General features: G+C 42.2%; 7 protein-coding genes and 3 long non-coding RNA genes across 20 annotated transcripts; 5 read left to right on the top strand and 5 right to left on the bottom strand.

Annotated features, from left to right (window-relative positions):
• Positions 1-109: 109 nt before the first annotated feature.
• AT5G66010 (RNA-binding (RRM/RBD/RNP motifs) family protein) lies at positions 110-1728 on the bottom strand. Of its 2 annotated transcripts, none has more exons than NM_001203700.2 (2): positions 1532-1728; positions 110-1080 (listed from the first exon to the last, which is right to left on the bottom strand). In NM_001203700.2, exon 2 carries the CDS (start codon positions 881-883, stop codon positions 407-409), a length of 477 nt encoding a protein of 158 aa, NP_001190629.1. In that variant the 5' UTR covers positions 884-1080; positions 1532-1728; the 3' UTR covers positions 110-406. The 2 variants fall into 2 exon arrangements, with proteins under 2 accessions (NP_001190629.1, NP_201402.3); NM_125998.5 differs by having other exon boundaries at positions 126-1157; positions 1532-1634.
• Positions 1729-1885: 157 nt separating this feature from the next.
• AT5G66005 lies at positions 1886-3641 on the top strand. 8 transcript variants are annotated; one of them, NM_001037080.3, is made up of 6 exons: positions 1886-2078; positions 2159-2246; positions 2343-2433; positions 2520-2604; positions 2683-2839; positions 3181-3492. In NM_001037080.3, exons 1-6 carry the CDS (start codon positions 2037-2039, stop codon positions 3294-3296), a joined length of 579 nt encoding a protein of 192 aa, NP_001032157.1. In that variant the 5' UTR covers positions 1886-2036; the 3' UTR covers positions 3297-3492. The 8 variants fall into 8 exon arrangements, with proteins under 8 accessions (NP_001032157.1, NP_001331354.1, NP_001331351.1 ...); NM_001345735.1 differs by having other exon boundaries at positions 1891-2078; positions 2159-2250; positions 3181-3477; NM_001345734.1 differs by having other exon boundaries at positions 1891-2078; positions 2159-2250; positions 2343-2604; positions 3181-3477.
• A 3-nt stretch (positions 3642-3644) lies between these two features.
• AT5G66000 (uncharacterized protein) lies at positions 3645-4693 on the top strand. The gene is made up of 2 exons (NM_125997.4): positions 3645-3807; positions 3920-4693. Exon 2 carries the CDS (start codon positions 3948-3950, stop codon positions 4593-4595), a length of 648 nt encoding a protein of 215 aa, NP_569024.1. The 5' UTR covers positions 3645-3807; positions 3920-3947; the 3' UTR covers positions 4596-4693.
• On the bottom strand, positions 4647-6337 carry AT5G65990 (Transmembrane amino acid transporter family protein). The gene is made up of 2 exons (NM_125996.5): positions 5471-6337; positions 4647-5387 (listed from the first exon to the last, which is right to left on the bottom strand). The coding sequence occupies exons 1-2, from the start codon at positions 6203-6205 to the stop codon at positions 4839-4841; spliced, it is 1284 nt and encodes a 427-aa protein (NP_201400.1). The 5' UTR covers positions 6206-6337; the 3' UTR covers positions 4647-4838.
• A 54-nt stretch (positions 6338-6391) lies between these two features.
• Positions 6392-8824, bottom strand: AT5G65980 (Auxin efflux carrier family protein). 2 transcript variants are annotated; one of them, NM_125995.2, is made up of 8 exons: positions 8582-8824; positions 8411-8490; positions 8208-8332; positions 7995-8116; positions 7644-7904; positions 7450-7550; positions 7137-7375; positions 6392-7052 (listed from the first exon to the last, which is right to left on the bottom strand). In NM_125995.2, exons 1-8 carry the CDS (start codon positions 8714-8716, stop codon positions 6928-6930), a joined length of 1188 nt encoding a protein of 395 aa, NP_201399.1. In that variant the 5' UTR covers positions 8717-8824; the 3' UTR covers positions 6392-6927. The 2 variants fall into 2 exon arrangements, with proteins under 2 accessions (NP_201399.1, NP_001331131.1); NM_001345730.1 differs by having other exon boundaries at positions 6433-7375; positions 8582-8819.
• A 741-nt stretch (positions 8825-9565) lies between these two features.
• Positions 9566-9809, top strand: AT5G09555. The gene has a single exon (NR_143220.1). It is a non-coding gene; the product is annotated as an other RNA (long non-coding RNA).
• AT5G09545 lies at positions 9677-10166 on the bottom strand. The gene has a single exon (NR_143219.1). It is a non-coding gene; the product is annotated as an other RNA (long non-coding RNA).
• Positions 10167-10392: 226 nt separating this feature from the next.
• MLO10 (Seven transmembrane MLO family protein) lies at positions 10393-13732 on the top strand (the record flags this gene model as incomplete). 2 transcript variants are annotated; one of them, NM_125994.2, is made up of 15 exons in its annotated part: positions 10393-10953; positions 11024-11081; positions 11152-11336; positions 11413-11529; positions 11602-11662; positions 11736-11824; positions 11928-12002; positions 12078-12166; positions 12246-12295; positions 12379-12419; positions 12491-12664; positions 12771-12806; positions 12926-12993; positions 13085-13145; positions 13247-13732. In NM_125994.2, exons 1-15 carry the CDS (start codon positions 10753-10755, stop codon positions 13649-13651), a joined length of 1710 nt encoding a protein of 569 aa, NP_201398.1. In that variant the 5' UTR covers positions 10393-10752. The 2 variants fall into 2 exon arrangements, with proteins under 2 accessions (NP_201398.1, NP_001331804.1); NM_001345729.1 differs by having other exon boundaries at positions 10484-10953; positions 12491-12806; positions 13247-13278.
• On the bottom strand, positions 13713-15812 carry AT5G65960 (GTP binding protein). The gene is made up of 6 exons (NM_125993.3): positions 15681-15812; positions 15553-15613; positions 15336-15471; positions 14917-15244; positions 14608-14736; positions 13713-14423 (listed from the first exon to the last, which is right to left on the bottom strand). Exons 1-6 carry the CDS (start codon positions 15745-15747, stop codon positions 13963-13965), a joined length of 1182 nt encoding a protein of 393 aa, NP_569023.1. The 5' UTR covers positions 15748-15812; the 3' UTR covers positions 13713-13962.
• AT5G09535 lies at positions 14003-14455 on the top strand. The gene is made up of 2 exons (NR_143218.1): positions 14003-14124; positions 14197-14455. It is a non-coding gene; the product is annotated as an other RNA (long non-coding RNA).
• Position 15813: the final 1 nt, after the last annotated feature.

The raw sequence follows: 15813 nt of genomic DNA, 5'->3' as shown, positions 1-15813 counted from the left end.
ATTCCTGTCGTTACACTTTCATTCTTCAACAGCTATCATTAATTGACTTCAGTTTATTAATGCATATTGGGTTTTTGTATTGTGAGTCATATTTAATAAATAATTGAGAGGCAAATATATGAGTAGAAAACTAGAAAGTTATACAATCTCACCCGAGATCTTAAATCTTTCACTCTGATGTCTGATCCATTCAAGCTACAAATTTATTCCAAAAAAATGTCACATTTACTTCTAAGAACATATATATTCAGAAAAGAGAATAAAACAACCAGTAACTGGATCCCAAGGCAGAAACTGAACCACACAGGTCTTACATTACTATGATTCCACTGATAAACATTTTGGGTTTTAACCTAACAAAATTGGTCCAAAGGATATATATAATGATACATAGTGAAGGAAAGAGTCATTGCCTAGATCTGGCCTCAGCCCTTCGAGCCTCTTCACGTGTAGTTGGAAACAACTCCACATACCTTGACCCAATCGACATTTTGTCCTTAGCCATTGCCCTCCTCGCCTCCTCCCCCGTCTCAAACTCCACAAATGCCTCTCCCGTGGCCTTCCCATCAGGCCGACACACAACCTGTACCCGTCCTTGGATAACCTTGTACCCGCTGAAAAACTCTATGATTTGAGGTTTGTTCACCGAGTAAGGGAGGCCTCGCATCTTCAAAACCTCTGTGTACTCAAGCTTCTCTTTCTCACTAAACCTCTTTGCCCTGGATGGCCCGGTGGGAGGTGGGCTAGCACGTACCTCATACTCATACGCTCCCTCCTCAGCAGCCACCGCATTGTAGTAGTCCTGCTTAGAGCACCGGAAAACTTCCACGTATCTCCTCCCCATATTGTGTCTGTCCCTTTGCAAGGCAATCTCGACTTGCATAGGGCCGGCAAACACCACAAAGGCCTCCCCAGAGAATTTACCGTTTTTGCTGACGAGCAGGACATCGACAATGTTGAGGCCCGCAAAGAACTCGAAGATGTCAATGTCAGCGCAGTTGAAGGGAAGACCCCTGAGGCGAACGACTGGGAATCCGCCGGCATAGCCAAAAGGTGGAAAGCTGGTAGGTCCAGTGCCAACTGCCAAGTAGGGATTTGATTGCATCATTCTTTGTCTCTTTGATCCCACCTCGTACCCCCCGCTCCCAAACATGGCCCTTCAATTACCAAACAAGAAACCCGGAAAAAGATCCCCCAACTCAACCAGTTAATATAACCACACCCAACCCAGACTTCCCTGTCATTCTTAGTCTATATATGTTGTATAGTAAGTAAGACCCATTCTTAATTATACACCACACAAACAAATACCGAACCTAAACAACGACCAATGACACTCATATCGATTATATACCTAATGGAACAAATAACAACAAGTAGCAAAATGACAATAATCGATTCCAGATCCTCTTCCTATACACCAACCCTCTAAATTCCTCAAGATTTTCCAACACAAATCGATTAATACCAATCAGGCAACAGGAAAATAAATCCAGTAGAATAAATGGCGATCGAATGTAAGAATACATACCCCCTAGATCCGTACATGACCTGCCGCCAAGGTCTTCGTTTTCGACCACGACGGTTCTTGTTCCCTGGTTCGTTGTCGAGAATGAGAAAATTCAAGTCGTTGCATCACAAAGGGGGAAAATAGCCCTAAATATATCCCGGACCCGGAAAATAAACATCTGGGCCAAATATATCGGCCCAAAGTTCAAATGAGGCCATTATAGCGGCCCGAAATTTAAATGAGCTCAAAATTTTAAAAGGGACCATTATATCGGCTCAAAAGTTAAATGAGGCCAACTTTTCATTATAGCGGCCCAAAGTTTAAATGAGGCCCATATATATCGCAAAGAGTAGTTGGACAGACTTTAATGGTCTTGTGGAGGAAGAAGAAGCCAAATTTTAGGCACAATCAGAGGGATCTGAATAGCAGTCCAGAAGAAATTGACTGTAATCGTAAGCAAATGGATGGTACTTGGATTTGGATGGTGTGACCCTTATTGGCTACTATTACCAACAACGGCCAGAAAATGGCAGGCACCGGGAAATGCCTTCTTGTCACCGGCCCTCCTGTGAGCTTGCTTATCTTCCTGCTTTCCTCTCATCGCCTTTTACAGTTTCTCATTGTTGGATTTCAATACTTTTTGGGCAGGGTGTCGGAAAAACCACATTGATCATGAGAGTGTTGGATATGATGAGGGTTTCCAACCCTAACTTAAAAATCCAGGGTTTCTACACTCGTAAGTAAGCTCTCTCTCTCTTCCTCTTTCTAAACACCAATCAGTCATCAAGTCTTCTTCTTTTTTATGATACCGTTAGTTATAACTAACACACAGAAGAGATGAGGGAACGAGGACAAAGGGTTGGTTTTCAAGTGGTCACTTTGGATGGCCGCACAAGTTTGCTTGCTTCTTCTATTGTTTCTAGGTCCATCCTCCTTCTCCTTCTTCACCCTTAAATCTCTAGTTTCCCTCTCACAGATAATTAGGCTACTTGTTTCTCTCTGTTGGCAGTCAAGAATCGATGACATGGCCTAGTGTTGGCAAGTACAAAGTGGACATTGCATCCTTCGAGTCTATAGCCTTGCCTGAGCTACAGGTGTTCTGTCAGCTCATCATTTCCTTGATAATTTGGATAGATGAACACTGACTGACTGGTTTAGCATTGGTTTTCAAGGTCAAAGACGATACCAATCTTTTCATCATTGATGAAGTTGGCAAGATGGAGATGTTTAGTCCATCCTTTTTTCCGGCTGTCCTCAATGTTTTGGACTCCAACGTTCCTCTTCTTGCTTCCATTCCTAGCCCAAAATTTGGTCGACATCTTCCTGAAGGTAATTCATTATCTGGAATCAAACATAATTATTGAGGAATCAGAGCTCGGTTTCATCTGTTAACTAGATTCGTTTTCAGCCTGTAGTTGTTTCCAATCCTGATGCCAATGATAACCGTGCGTGCTGCTTAAATTGAAATTTATGAAAGTGCCTTCACATCTATATACTGTTTGGAACACTTTTCCAACTCTTGAGTAGTCAATTGTGCTATGGTCCACTTTGATGTACTCTTGTATTGGCTTTATGTGTCACCCTCCTCTGTTGGCAGTCTAGATAAGCTGCATAGAGTTCACTAATCTATTTTCCTTAACAAAGTTTACTTTCTTCTTTGTTGTCTGCAGTGGCAAGGTTGAAGAACCAACCGGGAGTGAATGTAATCTCCCTGAGTGCGACTAACAGAGATCCCATGAAAGAACATATCTTTGATGTTTTCTCTGGTTGGCTGCCCAAGCAATAGGGTTTCCCAGCCTGTCAAAAGACATCTCTTTCCCTATCAACCTCTAAAATGTAATCCACTGTTTCATTTCAAAACATGTTTAGGCTAAAAGCACAAAGATTTTTGGAAAAAAAAACTTACATAAATTATGCATGTTTTGTTGTCTTTCTACATTAAAACATCTTCATTATCTAAATAAAAAGGAATTCAACTAATTAAAAGAAAAAAAACAATTTGACAAAAGGGATAATCTGTAAGTAATTTGTGGGAGGAAGTGAAACGGAACGACGCGCACGCACTGGTAATAAAGCGAATATCCGAACAGAACGTGCGAAGAAATTGGTGTCGGAGAAGAAGAAAGTCGTTCGCTGCTTGGGTTTTATCATCTTCGTCTCAAATTTAATTTTAATGTGTGAGTGTGTGTATAAATACACAACAAGCCTAAACGTTCATCTGTGAGTTTCAGAATTTCGACCTCCAAAACCCTAATTTTGGCGGACTTCTCTTATCTCTTTTCGCAGGCGCATTCAAGGTAAACTCTTAAGCTTACTTCATCGGTTTTCTAGAAATGCATCTTAGCGTCAGACTCCGATGTTGGCTTCTCTCTTATATCCGCGTAAGATCTGATAGGGTTTGTTTTGTAGGTTAGAGAGATTTGTTGTATGTGTAATTATGGAAGGCGTCAATGTGCTGACAAAAGAGGTTGATGCTAATGGAGTTCCACATCCTTCCACCAATGTTGATTACCATCTTAGCATTCTTTTAGCTTCTCATTTGAGTAATCCAGATCTCACCCCTCAGGAGATTGCAGATGCTTCGAGATGTACTGCTGCCGCTGCTGCTATTGCTGCTAAGGCCGCCAGAGCTACTGCAGATGAGAAAGCCGCTGCTGCAGCAAAAGCCGTTGCTGCTGCTAAGACCGCTTTAGATTTGATTGCCTCCTTTCCTCCTAACCAGGGACTCGTACAAGACGCATGTCTCCACAAGGACAAGAAGATGAAGAAGAAGCATGTTGCTGCTGACTTGTTGTTTTCCAAGGATGATGCATTACCCTCCAAGTTGCAACTTGGAGGCGTCGTCAGTCAGGGCATAGTTTCAAACTCTTCTTCGAGTTGTCAACATAAGAACGACGACCAGTGTGCGGTTCCCACATGCTCAAGAGAGAGGCTGAATACAGAGCATGCCGTTTCCAAGAGGGTGGAATTCGATGGCCTTGGCATGGAGTTAGATACCGATAGACTGAACGAATCTGTTAATGGAGAAGGAGCAAAAGAAGAGATTCAGGTGACTAGAAAAAGAGGGAGGCCAAAGTCCAAATGATTTGGCTTCTGCAGTTTTGATTTAGTCTCTTTGTTGCGAATAGCCGCAAATGGTGTTTATCAAACTTGATTCTAAGAGTATTTTTCTTATTGGTTTTCCATGGTGCGTCTTTCTTACAAATAGAGTAATAAGACTCAAATAAACAAGTGAGGAGAGTAACAGAATAACAATAATAATGCCGTGTTCGCTGGAGGTAACAATGCTTCTCTTTTCATACTGACAAAAATAAACAATGGAAGAAGCTCAGGCCTTGGATGTCAGGATCTCATGTACTGCAGTCCAGGTCCCGGTAATGGCTATCATAACACCAATGAGGAAAACGAGAACGTCTACCACTATTCTTGTGATGCTCAACTCGTTTTTGAAAGCCTGCAAGTGAAATAGTGATGGCAAGACAAAGCCCAGCACCACGCAGACGCTGCTCCCCACCAGAGATAAGAAGTCTGCAAAATTTGGGACGAGCAGGGCCACGAGCGTGACCACCAGCACAGTGGCCCAGCGCACCCATACAGAGTAACGGGAGCTGCAAAGGCGGCGTTCCACGACCTCGTAGACAGGTTGCATCATAAGGGGGAATGTGAAGAAGAGGTTGATTGCTAAGCCCAGCTGCACCAGAGTGCTCACCACTCCTGTCCCCAGGTTGGTGGTGATGATGTCTTTCGTCTCCTCTCCGTAAGCCATGTACCCTAGCAGCCCGAACGCACCGTACATGATCGAGATTAAGCCCATGGCTAGCCCCAGCGCTCTACCGAACTTGTCTTTGTATTTAGCCTCTAGTTCCAGTGGCAGAACCTGTTCACATCCAACCACAAATCAGGATTATTAGTTTTAGCACCAGATAGAGAGACAGTAGAGGAATTAGTTGGTCTGCTTACCATTCCGATCCCTTCAAATGCGTACACCGCAACTCCCAATCCGTAGAAGAAAACAGAGACACCTCCAAAGACTCTCAAAGGAGGTCTTCGTTTCAGGAAGATGAAAACATCCTGCACCATAACCACTAAGGTGGCGGCTACGTCCACGATATCGGCGAATATACTCAAAGGGGCGAGATGGGTGAGCGATGGGATGGAGTTGAGACCCAGCTGAAAGGGGAAACATCCCCAGAGGTAAATGGAAGCAGCATCGAGGCCTAGAATATGTTCGGTGCCGCGGCTGAGGAGATTAGCCATTGTGGTGGCGACGAAGATAAGGTAACTGACGCAGAAGCCAGATTGGGAAAGGACAAGCATAACATCGACGACGAGACGACCGGCAGGGCCGCAGACGGATTCGCCGAGATCTCCGAAAGAAGTGATGCTGTTGAAGCCGGAGAGGGACTCGAGTTTCCGGCGGGTGTGGACGAGGAGCATCATACAGAAGAAGGTGAGGGAGGATACGAAGAGGAGTGTGAGGAGGCCCAAGAGCCATCCAGTCTTCTTGAAGGTGTACGGAAGTCCGAGCACGCCGGCGCCGACGATGGCGATGAAGACATTTGCAAAGGTTTTTGGCTGCGACGACAATGTTCGAGGCCCCAAAAGAGGAGTGTCTTCCGTCGGCGGCAGCGAATGGGAGGATGATCCCGAAGGCAGCGAATGGGAGGACGATCCCGCTTCCTGATCGTACCTCATGCCGATCGAAATTGAGAGTGAAGAAGAGCCGAGAGTCACAGTCTACGTTAATGGCGATCGATCTCTGATTGGGTGTGTTGTATATGTTTGTGTGGTCAAATGATATCTGTTTTATCTTTTTCCCTTTTTTAAGTCATTAAGAAAAAGATACAAAACTTTCATTGGCTCTTGTTTGGGGTTTCTCAATTTAAGAAATAGTAGTATTTGCTTAAGCAATAAACAAAACTCTGACATTTGACTCGTGTTACTTATGTGCTTAACCAAACTAAATTTTCTAATCAACTAATGAATGAGCTGTTGAATTCGGAAATTAATTAATCGATCTTTGATACAGTATATCAAAAAGCAGAACAATAAACAAAAAACGGACAGGTAAGGAGGAGAGGACAGGTGTGAAGAAATGTAGAAGTTTCAGAAATGATTGAAGAGGTTTTAACCAATCGAAGCAAAGCAACGTGGAGGATGCATCGCACGTCTCCCCTTCTTCTGTGGCCAACTTGAACACGCCTCTCCAATTTTGGGCTCTCTCTTTCTCTATGAGCCCATACCTCACTTCCTTTTTTCTGAGTAAAAGCCCACAACACTGTGAAACATACATACTTTTGTCTTTCTCTGTTTTATTTGGCAACATGTGAATGAACAAAAATACTATGAGAGTATTAACAAATCAAAAAAATCCATACAAGAGACCAAACAAACTCCATTTTCTTTTCAAATCAGACTCAGGAGAGGATGGAGAGGAAGATGGTTGACCAGACGGTGAGGGCTAAAGATGCAACCAGGTAGGTCCACAAGAAGATGACCGAGCACTCATCTTGAGCCACGTCGAACAGTTGTGCCATTGTGCCTGCAATCCATATATATATAGTGTATGATTAATCATCCGTATCTAGCTAACAATGAAGTGAAGGGGGATGGCTTGAGTAATTACTAATATTCATGGCAGGCGGTAGTGCGAACTGAAGCATGAGAACGTATCGAAAGAGAGGGTCTGGAGGAAGATAGCCTAGATTTCCTGCTAATTGGACCACCCCGACTCCCACCACGGGAAGGAGGATATAGCGCACAATTATCACTCCCACAATCACTGATTTCTTCACAGCTGATGAACGCAGACCCTGAATCAGGTTTCCCCCCAGTATGAGTGTGATGCAAGGAATTGTGCCCTCCCTGCCAAGTCAACTATTAGGCGCAAAGTCGTGATGTAATTGTAATTTCCATATTCAAAAAAGATGAGTTCATACCCAAGTAGCTTTACTGAGTCTTGGATCACTCGCAACGGGGCATTCTCCCCAATTATAAGATTCCTTAGCCAATTGGTTGCTCCGAAGACGAAGCCAAGAATCTGAATGGAACATATAACAACGCATCAGAGCAGTGGATTTATTAGTTGTTGGTTGGAAACGTAATCATGTCTTCTTTTTTTAAAAAGACTTACGGCACCAATGGTGGGTGGTGCGAAGAGTTCCTCAAGAATCTGATGGAGCAAGTCCTTGATGTATGTCCTGGTAGACACTTTTTGTTTGCCTTGGATTTCAAGGTCTTGGTTTTGGTGCGGCTTGAGGAGAAGAGCGTGGGGATCAGAGTCGATGTCCTTGTTGGGAGACTTGACCAACCCGGCGGCTTCAAGAGCTCTAAACTGTGTAGCAGAGCTTCTTACCAGTTGGTAACTGTACGTCCATATGTAGAAACCCCCGAGCTGCCCTTGACAAAAATTAATCACACGATCAACTCAACAATTAAGTCTGAGCAGAGATCAGAAGATCATATGTATGTATGTTTGACTTACGGCCATAGAGAAAGATGCGTAGGAGAGCCCAATGGATCTGCAGACACTACGATTCCCAAAAGGACTGCCTTCCTCGTCACAGATGGCAGGGACCAGTATAAGCATAAGGTTCCCCATATTGCCTACGTAGACAGGACAGTAAATATGATTCATGTGAGAATTCAGGGATATATCTCTCCTCCTTGAGATTAAATTTTGAGGTTTTAATGTTACCTGAGGCACAAGTAGCAATTATGAGGCCATGAAGTTGAGGTTTGGGGTTCAGTAGCTTGACCACCAACCATCCAAGAATGCCTCCTACTAGAAAGGTGATTCCAACATTTATGGGCATAAACCACCTACAAAACTAATTTTGGTCAAATCAAAGCCACACGTATGTATTCTCAGAGGGATGATAGGAGACTGGTAGTGCATACCATGAAATAATGTCCTGCAATGTGACAGTCTCGGCAAGGTTGGCAAACATGATGCAGGGGGTGAATACCACGAAGACGAGCTGCGAGGGAAAATGTTTGTTAGTGATGATATATGAATGCATGCATAGTTGACACCAAACAGAAAAAAGAAAAGCAGAGACGGAGGTTGACCTTGTTCACGGATCTTCGGGTGTCAGCAGAGAGAAGAGAGCAGTAATCGGTTGCCAAGAAAGCGCCAAGGACGCTGATAAGAAGAACTTGAACGATTGGCATTGAAGCCACCTCCAACAACTCTAAGAAACCCATCCCTAATCTCTTCTTTTTCTTTTCTTTTCTTTTTTTCTGGTTTCTTGTAGAAGAAGAGAAGCAGTCAAGGTTAAAGATATAGAGATGAAAGGTTTGATATTTGGGCTGTTTGTGTAGATGGAGAGGATTGGTGGGTATATATATTTAGATTAAATACGTATAGGAGTGGGGTACATGAAGTGTAAAAGAGGAGTCTAACTTTTCAACATAGGAAAAGTCATGCAAGAAAGGTGAATAAAAAGGACAAGTTGGCCTCTAGGTACTGTTGGTCTCTCAGGTAGTGCATATGCAAAATCACATAGATATCAAAATTAGAAGATTCAATATTGGGACGAAAGACTTTTGGGATTGTCTCAGGTTAATAATGTTGACAGAATCAAAGTAAGACTCATCGTCATGCTGTAGCTAAATTGCTCCCAGTATCTTTCTTTCCAAATATTTTTATATCTTTATTTCCGCTTTCTTTTTCTCTAGCTAGAGAGATGTATTTAAACTATCCATGGATATTCGAGCACATGAGTCACAACTAACAAACTAACATTTTTCAAAGTGGCCAAACTTGACCTTTTAATCATAATATTATTTGTCTTTATCACCTAACATAAAGTCACGATACAAAACATCTCTTGAATTTGACCCCCAAGCTGATTGCTATGCCAAGTCCACAATGCTCCTCATAGGCTCATACTCTCTACTTTATTACAAATATCAATAAAAAAAATGTCAACTGTGATATGTGTGACTTTCACAAGCCACTCTGCTAAGTTGACTGATCCCAACCCTGCACATATCACATATGCACACATGGAAAACAGTTGCATTGTAATTTGGGGAAAATAATCTCATCCTGCACATCTCCTCTGTTTCCTCTTTACAACTCCACAGTATCTTGTTCGAATTTATTTATCCAATCAAAAAATAAGTGATATGCTAAAAAAAACTTGTGGGATTAAAACCAAGATGAGGAAGAGGAAACCGTCGTTTGCTTGTATGTCTCGGAGAATTACGTGTGCTGATGATTATAATAAATTAAAAGTAAGAGAGTCAAATATTTGTTTAAACAAGAAAACGGTAAGAAGGATGAGACCAGGTTTTGTGGTAGAACAAGTCCGGGAGATAAGATAGTTGCGTGACTAGGAAATGGCGTGTCTACACAAGGGCACCTTTTGATTTCGATCATATAACAAAGAAGTAGATAGGCCTAAAAGAGCCCATGGTATGTATGTATGAGGCAGCTATTGTGAGGCCTATATATGGGCTTAGCTCATTGTCCATTTGTTTCCAAATTATTCATATGATCAACGATAGATGATCAAATGAAGATATATTTCTAATACATTTAGTTTTATCATTGTCAAAATATATATTTCTACAAAGAAACTTTACAACATGATCGGATTACGTGAAACTAAAAAGAGGGAAGAAACTTGATAGAGACAAAGAGGAGCCTTTTGTTATAATCATATTAGTTATCCCAGGCTGAGAAAGTGATGATTCCTCCATGCATTTAAAAAATTGTAGGTACATAAAGAAAAGAAAAAATAAATAAAGGTGGTAGATAGTGGAGCAACGGCCAAGAGTAAGATAACATTCTATATCTCTAAAGTTGCAAGTTGGGTTATATTTAACTAAAAGTGGAAATACTAAAAGGGGAAAGCAATCATAAAAGCATAACCAAATAGTCAAACTGACGAGTGTGTTGGACGATTCTGTTCTTCTACCCCTCTGATCTCTCACAGGGGATCAAATTGTCATTTAGTTTTGATATATAGAGCCACAACAGTGACATTAGTTTGTTGTTGACTACTGTAAGGGTTGGGTTTCGAAAAGAGACATGGAGGAGTGTTATTAGGTTGATTGTTCTCAAGTACCTCCAGTGTCAAACAAACATTGACGATTGATTCTCTTCCCATAATTTATTGTTATGCATTACATATCACAGTAAACGGACTTTCAGTCAACACCGCATTTATTTGCCCTCTTCATTGTTTCACGTACGTAATCAAGGACCAAGGGATTTTCTTCTTTTGGCTACCATGGCCACAAGATGCTTTTGGTGTTGGACCACTTTGCTCTTCTGCTCTCAGCTGCTTACCGGCTTTGCCCGAGCTTCCTCTGCAGGCGGCGCCAAAGAGAAAGGACTCTCCCAAACTCCCACCTGGGCCGTTGCCCTCGTCTGTACCTTCTTCATTCTTGTCTCCGTCCTCCTCGAGAAGGCTCTTCACAGAGTTGCCACGGTTTGCCCTGAATTCCCTTTTTTCTTTCTTCCTTTACTTCCGCCCTCTAAACTTTTATTTTATTTCTCAGTGGTTGTGGGAGAAACATAAGAACTCTCTGCTTGAAGCCTTGGAGAAAATAAAGGCGGGTAAGACCAGAGAATTGTTTTCTCCTACCGTATTTGGTTAAGAAAACTAAGATATATGAAATGGATGCAGAGCTGATGATTCTAGGATTCATTTCCTTGTTGCTCACCTTCGGAGAGCAGTACATTCTCAAGATTTGTATTCCTGAAAAGGCTGCAGCCTCTATGTTACCTTGTCCAGCTCCTTCTACTCATGACCAAGACAAGACCCACCGCAGACGTCTAGCTGCTGCTACGACCTCTTCCCGCTGCGATGAGGTCATCTCTAGCTTCCCTTGTACTAAAAAATTTACGCTCTAGCTCTATCTCTCTAACACTTTTTTGTTGTCCGCAGGGTCATGAACCACTCATACCTGCCACGGGTTTGCACCAGCTACACATTCTATTGTTCTTCATGGCTGCCTTTCATATCCTCTACAGTTTCATCACCATGATGCTTGGCAGACTCAAGGTACGACAAGCCCTGATTTTCTTATCTCAAACTTTCGTAATCCTAGCTATTCATCATTTTCTGTAACTGCAGATCCGTGGCTGGAAAAAGTGGGAGCAGGAGACATGTTCTCATGATTACGAGTTTTCAATCGGTAGGCGAGTTCTTGTTCATTAAATTAAACCTTTGTTTTATAGGTCACTAAAGTGGCTCCTCTCTATGCATAGATCCATCAAGATTCAGACTCACTCATGAGACGTCCTTTGTTAGACAACATTCCAGTTTCTGGACAAAAATCCCCTTCTTCTTTTATGCTGTGAGAAGCATGCATTTACTTCTTCTTGAGCATGCCCTCGTGGCATCAAGTTTGTTGATTAAAAATTGATTTTTGCTCGCTCTCTCAACCATCTGATTTACAGGGGTGCTTCCTACAGCAGTTTTTCCGATCTGTAGGGAGGACTGACTACTTAACTCTGCGCCATGGCTTCATCGCTGTAAGGCAAAACTCAATTCTCTCTTGTATTTGCCTTCCACTAATGGTGTGATGCTTATGGGTGAGTCTCCTTTAGGCCCATTTAGCTCCAGGAAGAAAGTTCGACTTCCAGAAGTATATCAAAAGATCATTGGAAGACGATTTCAAGGTGGTAGTTGGAATAAGGTACGTAGCACAAAACAGTGCTAGAGCTAGTACTGCGTTGAGAGGTGTTTGTTGACATTGCTGATACTGTACTGTGCAGTCCTCTTTTGTGGGCATCATTTGTAATTTTCCTACTTCTGAATGTTAATGGTGAGTCAGCTTTGCATTTGCTTGCTCTTTTACCAAGCCATTGGTTATTGTTCTACTGAATAAATAATCCCATTCCTGTTTAGGCTGGGAAGCATTGTTTTGGGCGTCAATCCTACCTGTACTTGTAAGACAAGTTATACTCTTGAGCGAATCTTATACTGTGTTTGTATGTCTCATTTTTACAACCCCTTGCAGATCATTCTAGCTGTCAGTACGAAGCTTCAAGCGATCCTAACAAGAATGGCTCTGGGAATCACGGAGAGACACGCAGTTGTTCAAGGGATACCTCTCGTGCATGGTTCAGATAAGTACTTTTGGTTTAATCGCCCTCAGTTGCTACTTCATCTTCTTCACTTCGCCTTATTTCAGGTACTTGCATTGTTTTCAGTTCCAAACAAAACTACCATTGCATGTTACATATACTTGTCTTCAACTTTTGTGCCATGCTGTCTAAATGCTCCTTCTTTTTGTATAGAATGCTTTCCAGCTAACATACTTCTTCTGGGTCTGGGTAACAACATCTCTCTATATTCTATGCGCAATACACTAGTTGTTTGCCTTTTGGACCATGTACATATTCTCTTCTATTGATACAAATGACTTGATACATTTCGTTAATTTGGCATGCAGTATTCCTTTGGGCTAAAATCTTGCTTTCACACGGATTTCAAACTAGTCATCGTAAAACTCTCTCTAGGGTAAAATTTATTCTTATTCTTCTCTAGTGAATAAACTAATAGATATATCTCTCTTGGAACGATTAGCTCAACAAGTTTGATAAATTTGCAGCGTTGGAGCTTTGATTTTGTGCAGCTACATCACACTTCCTTTGTATGCACTAGTTACTCAGGTACATTTATCCTAATTTCAGCCTTTACTCTCCAGATATTTGTGTCTACGAAGCTATATAGTAGTAACTAAGCAACAAACTTATGTTGTTGTTGTGGGCAGATGGGTTCAAACATGAAGAAAGCTGTGTTTGATGAGCAAATGGCAAAAGCGTTGAAGAAATGGCACATGACTGTGAAGAAGAAGAAAGGCAAAGCGAGAAAGCCACCAACAGAGACCCTTGGTGTTTCTGACACTGTCAGCACCTCTACCTCATCCTTTCACGCCTCTGGAGCCACTCTACTCCGCTCCAAGACCACTGGTCACTCGACAGCCTCTTATATGAGTAATTTCGAGGACCAAAGCATGTCTGATCTTGAAGCTGAGCCATTATCCCCTGAACCAATAGAGGGGCACACTCTCGTCAGGGTTGGTGATCAGAACACAGAGATAGAATATACTGGAGATATTAGTCCTGGAAACCAATTCTCCTTTGTGAAGAACGTTCCTGCTAATGATATTGACTAATATTCAAAATGAATGCAGAACAAATCCATCATCCGGTCTTTATTTTCTATTACATGTATGCCAACAATTGCTTCGCCAAGTGTTACCAACTAGGTTTTCTGTATAAGGCTGTATTTTAGAGCTCTTACGTATCTAAAGAAAAAGTAAAGCGATACATAACAGGTCGGCCCAGATAAGTATTACATCGTGCAACTGACTATTACTGCCAGAATCTATCAAAAAACAAGACACGGACTTTGATAAAGATTGTATAAAGAAAGGATTAAACCGTAGCTCACGCTGATCTTTTACAATATCTGATATAAACAGACTCACTCAGGTTCTTCCTCGTCATCAGTGTCACCTCCAAACATGGAAGCCATTTTCATCGCTAAATTTGCAGCTATTTCCCTCCTCTGGAAATCAGGCATCAATCGCAAGTTGTCCCGGATGTTTCCTATTTCTGACATCAACTGTTCCACATCTTCAAACTCGTAACATTTTTCATTTTCTGTGCCCAAAGGTTTTTCATCTGTTACTATTGCTCTGTCAGTGTCATTTTGCAGCTCTAACCTTGACCCTGACGGCAGCAGCTCTTCATCAACTTTATTCGGTTTCACCATACTATTTTCTACATGGAGGTTTTCCTGTGAAGTGGATCCGCCAGCATCGGCATGTGAATGCGTTTCACTTGCAGAAACCCATCTTTCTTCAATATTATCCCATGGATCACCTGAGCCTGCTGATAGCACTTCATACTCCAATTCATATTCAGATTCTTCTTCTGACAACTCTGAGAGGAAATATAAGACCCAATCAACATGAATCCAAGTGGAAATGAAATGTCCTCACCAGGATTTCTTATCTGGGTCGAGTTTCGGTCTACCACTTCCTGGTCGAACAGAAACTCTAACCGGGAAAGGACATTTCAGGAACTCATACATATATGGGAGAGGAAAGTGGAAGAAACAATTAACCTTCCCCTTGAGGTAACACAGGTTCATTTATCCTATCACCAGATTTCAGAATCATCCCAGGCCACATATGAGCCGAAAGAGCACCAAATAGACGTTCAACCCCTTGAGAATCCCCATCGACTGATAAACCTACAAGGACCAACCCGTGAGCCTCATTAATGCTAGAGAGACGAATACGCGTATTCTCTGCTCATCCATTTTCACTCACTTTTCATTCACAAGTTCAGTAGAAGCTATACAAGGAGTAACCAGATTACATTGGGCATATTGCAGTCAATATATAATCAGAAGGAAGGAGATAGAACTTACACTTGTCAAAATCAGGATTAGAGGCACAAGCCTCAATGAACTCAATGTTATTCTCAGAGCACCACTCAAGACATGCTCCCCTGATATCTAGTGATGCATCTTCACTTCCCAACAAGCTGCTTCCTTCAGTTTCGGAGATCCCAAAGTCATCAATGTCCGAATACAGATCTCTAGAGGGGTCTGATGCCTTCAAAAGGCGCCGTCTATATTCATCATGAGCAAGGTGATGAGGGACACGATCTACTTTGTTACCAATGCACAACAATATATCAAAACTGTTGATGTCAGTATGAGAAACCCAGTCTTGAAGAGCAACAAGGGTTGACAGCTGCAAAGAATCGGGTAAAAAAGGGTTATGCAGGGATGGTAAGGTGAGAAGAATGAAGCGTGTATCATCATCATCATCATCAATGTCAAACCTCACTCAAGTCGAAGACCATAACTAACGCCACCAGTGGATGTGAGTTAGGGAGATTGGGTAGAGAGTATTCATCGCAAATATGTGATATACATACAGAAACATCCGCAGTGTAATACTTAGTGTTAATCGTCCAGCTGCCCACATTTTACAGAGAGAAAAAAGTGTTCAAACGATGAAACTTGTTAGGGTAAGAAATTCTTCAGTACTAGACGTACCCATGAACTTCTGTTTGAGATGATGACTCCGATGAATCCTCAAATTCCACAGAGAGCAATCCTGTGATTGATTACATATTAGAGCAAAACAAAATTTTGAATCGGATCCGAGAGGGAGAAGCGCGTACGAGAGAGGAGGGTGCGCTTGCCGACGCCAGAGGATCCGACGACCAAAACTCCCGGTCGGCTTTCCATCAATCTTCTCCAACTTCGCCCGCCAGTGATCAAGATCCAATCTAAACAGATGCTAATTCTGATTTG

The sequence above is a fragment of the Arabidopsis thaliana genome, chromosome 5 (assembly GCF_000001735.4).
Source record: "Arabidopsis thaliana chromosome 5, partial sequence".
In the NCBI taxonomy this organism is placed as follows: Eukaryota; Viridiplantae; Streptophyta; class Magnoliopsida; order Brassicales; family Brassicaceae; genus Arabidopsis; species Arabidopsis thaliana.
This window is presented reverse-complemented; position numbering and strand designations above follow the sequence as displayed.

Coding starts and splice junctions, on each gene's coding strand:
- AT5G65980 (NM_125995.2), bottom strand. CDS start 8,716: ATGGGTTTCTTAGAGTTGTTGGAGGTGGCTTCAATGCCAATCGTTCAA. Junction 7,376..7,449: donor GACTCAGTAAAGCTACTTGG/GTATGAACTCAT, acceptor TTGACTTGGCAG/GGAGGGCACAATTCCTTGCA. Junction 7,053..7,136: donor ACCGCCTGCCATGAATATTA/GTAATTACTCAA, acceptor TATGGATTGCAG/GCACAATGGCACAACTGTTC.
- AT5G66005 (NM_001037080.3), top strand. CDS start 2,037: ATGGCAGGCACCGGGAAATGCCTTCTTGTCACCGGCCCTCCT. Junction 2,247..2,342: donor AATCCAGGGTTTCTACACTC/GTAAGTAAGCTC, acceptor ACTAACACACAG/AAGAGATGAGGGAACGAGGA. Junction 2,840..3,180: donor TGGTCGACATCTTCCTGAAG/GTAATTCATTAT, acceptor TGTTGTCTGCAG/TGGCAAGGTTGAAGAACCAA.
- AT5G66000 (NM_125997.4), top strand. CDS start 3,948: ATGGAAGGCGTCAATGTGCTGACAAAAGAGGTTGATGCTAATGGAGTT.
- AT5G65990 (NM_125996.5), bottom strand. CDS start 6,205: ATGAGGTACGATCAGGAAGCGGGATCGTCCTCCCATTCGCTGCCTTCG. Junction 5,388..5,470: donor CATTTGAAGGGATCGGAATG/GTAAGCAGACCA, acceptor GGATGTGAACAG/GTTCTGCCACTGGAACTAGA.
- AT5G65960 (NM_125993.3), bottom strand. CDS start 15,747: ATGGAAAGCCGACCGGGAGTTTTGGTCGTCGGATCCTCTGGCGTCGGC. Junction 14,737..14,916: donor TAATCCTGATTTTGACAAGT/GTAAGTTCTATC, acceptor TGGTCCTTGTAG/GTTTATCAGTCGATGGGGAT. Junction 14,424..14,607: donor TGTGTTACCTCAAGGGGAAG/GTTAATTGTTTC, acceptor ATTTCCTCTCAG/AGTTGTCAGAAGAAGAATCT.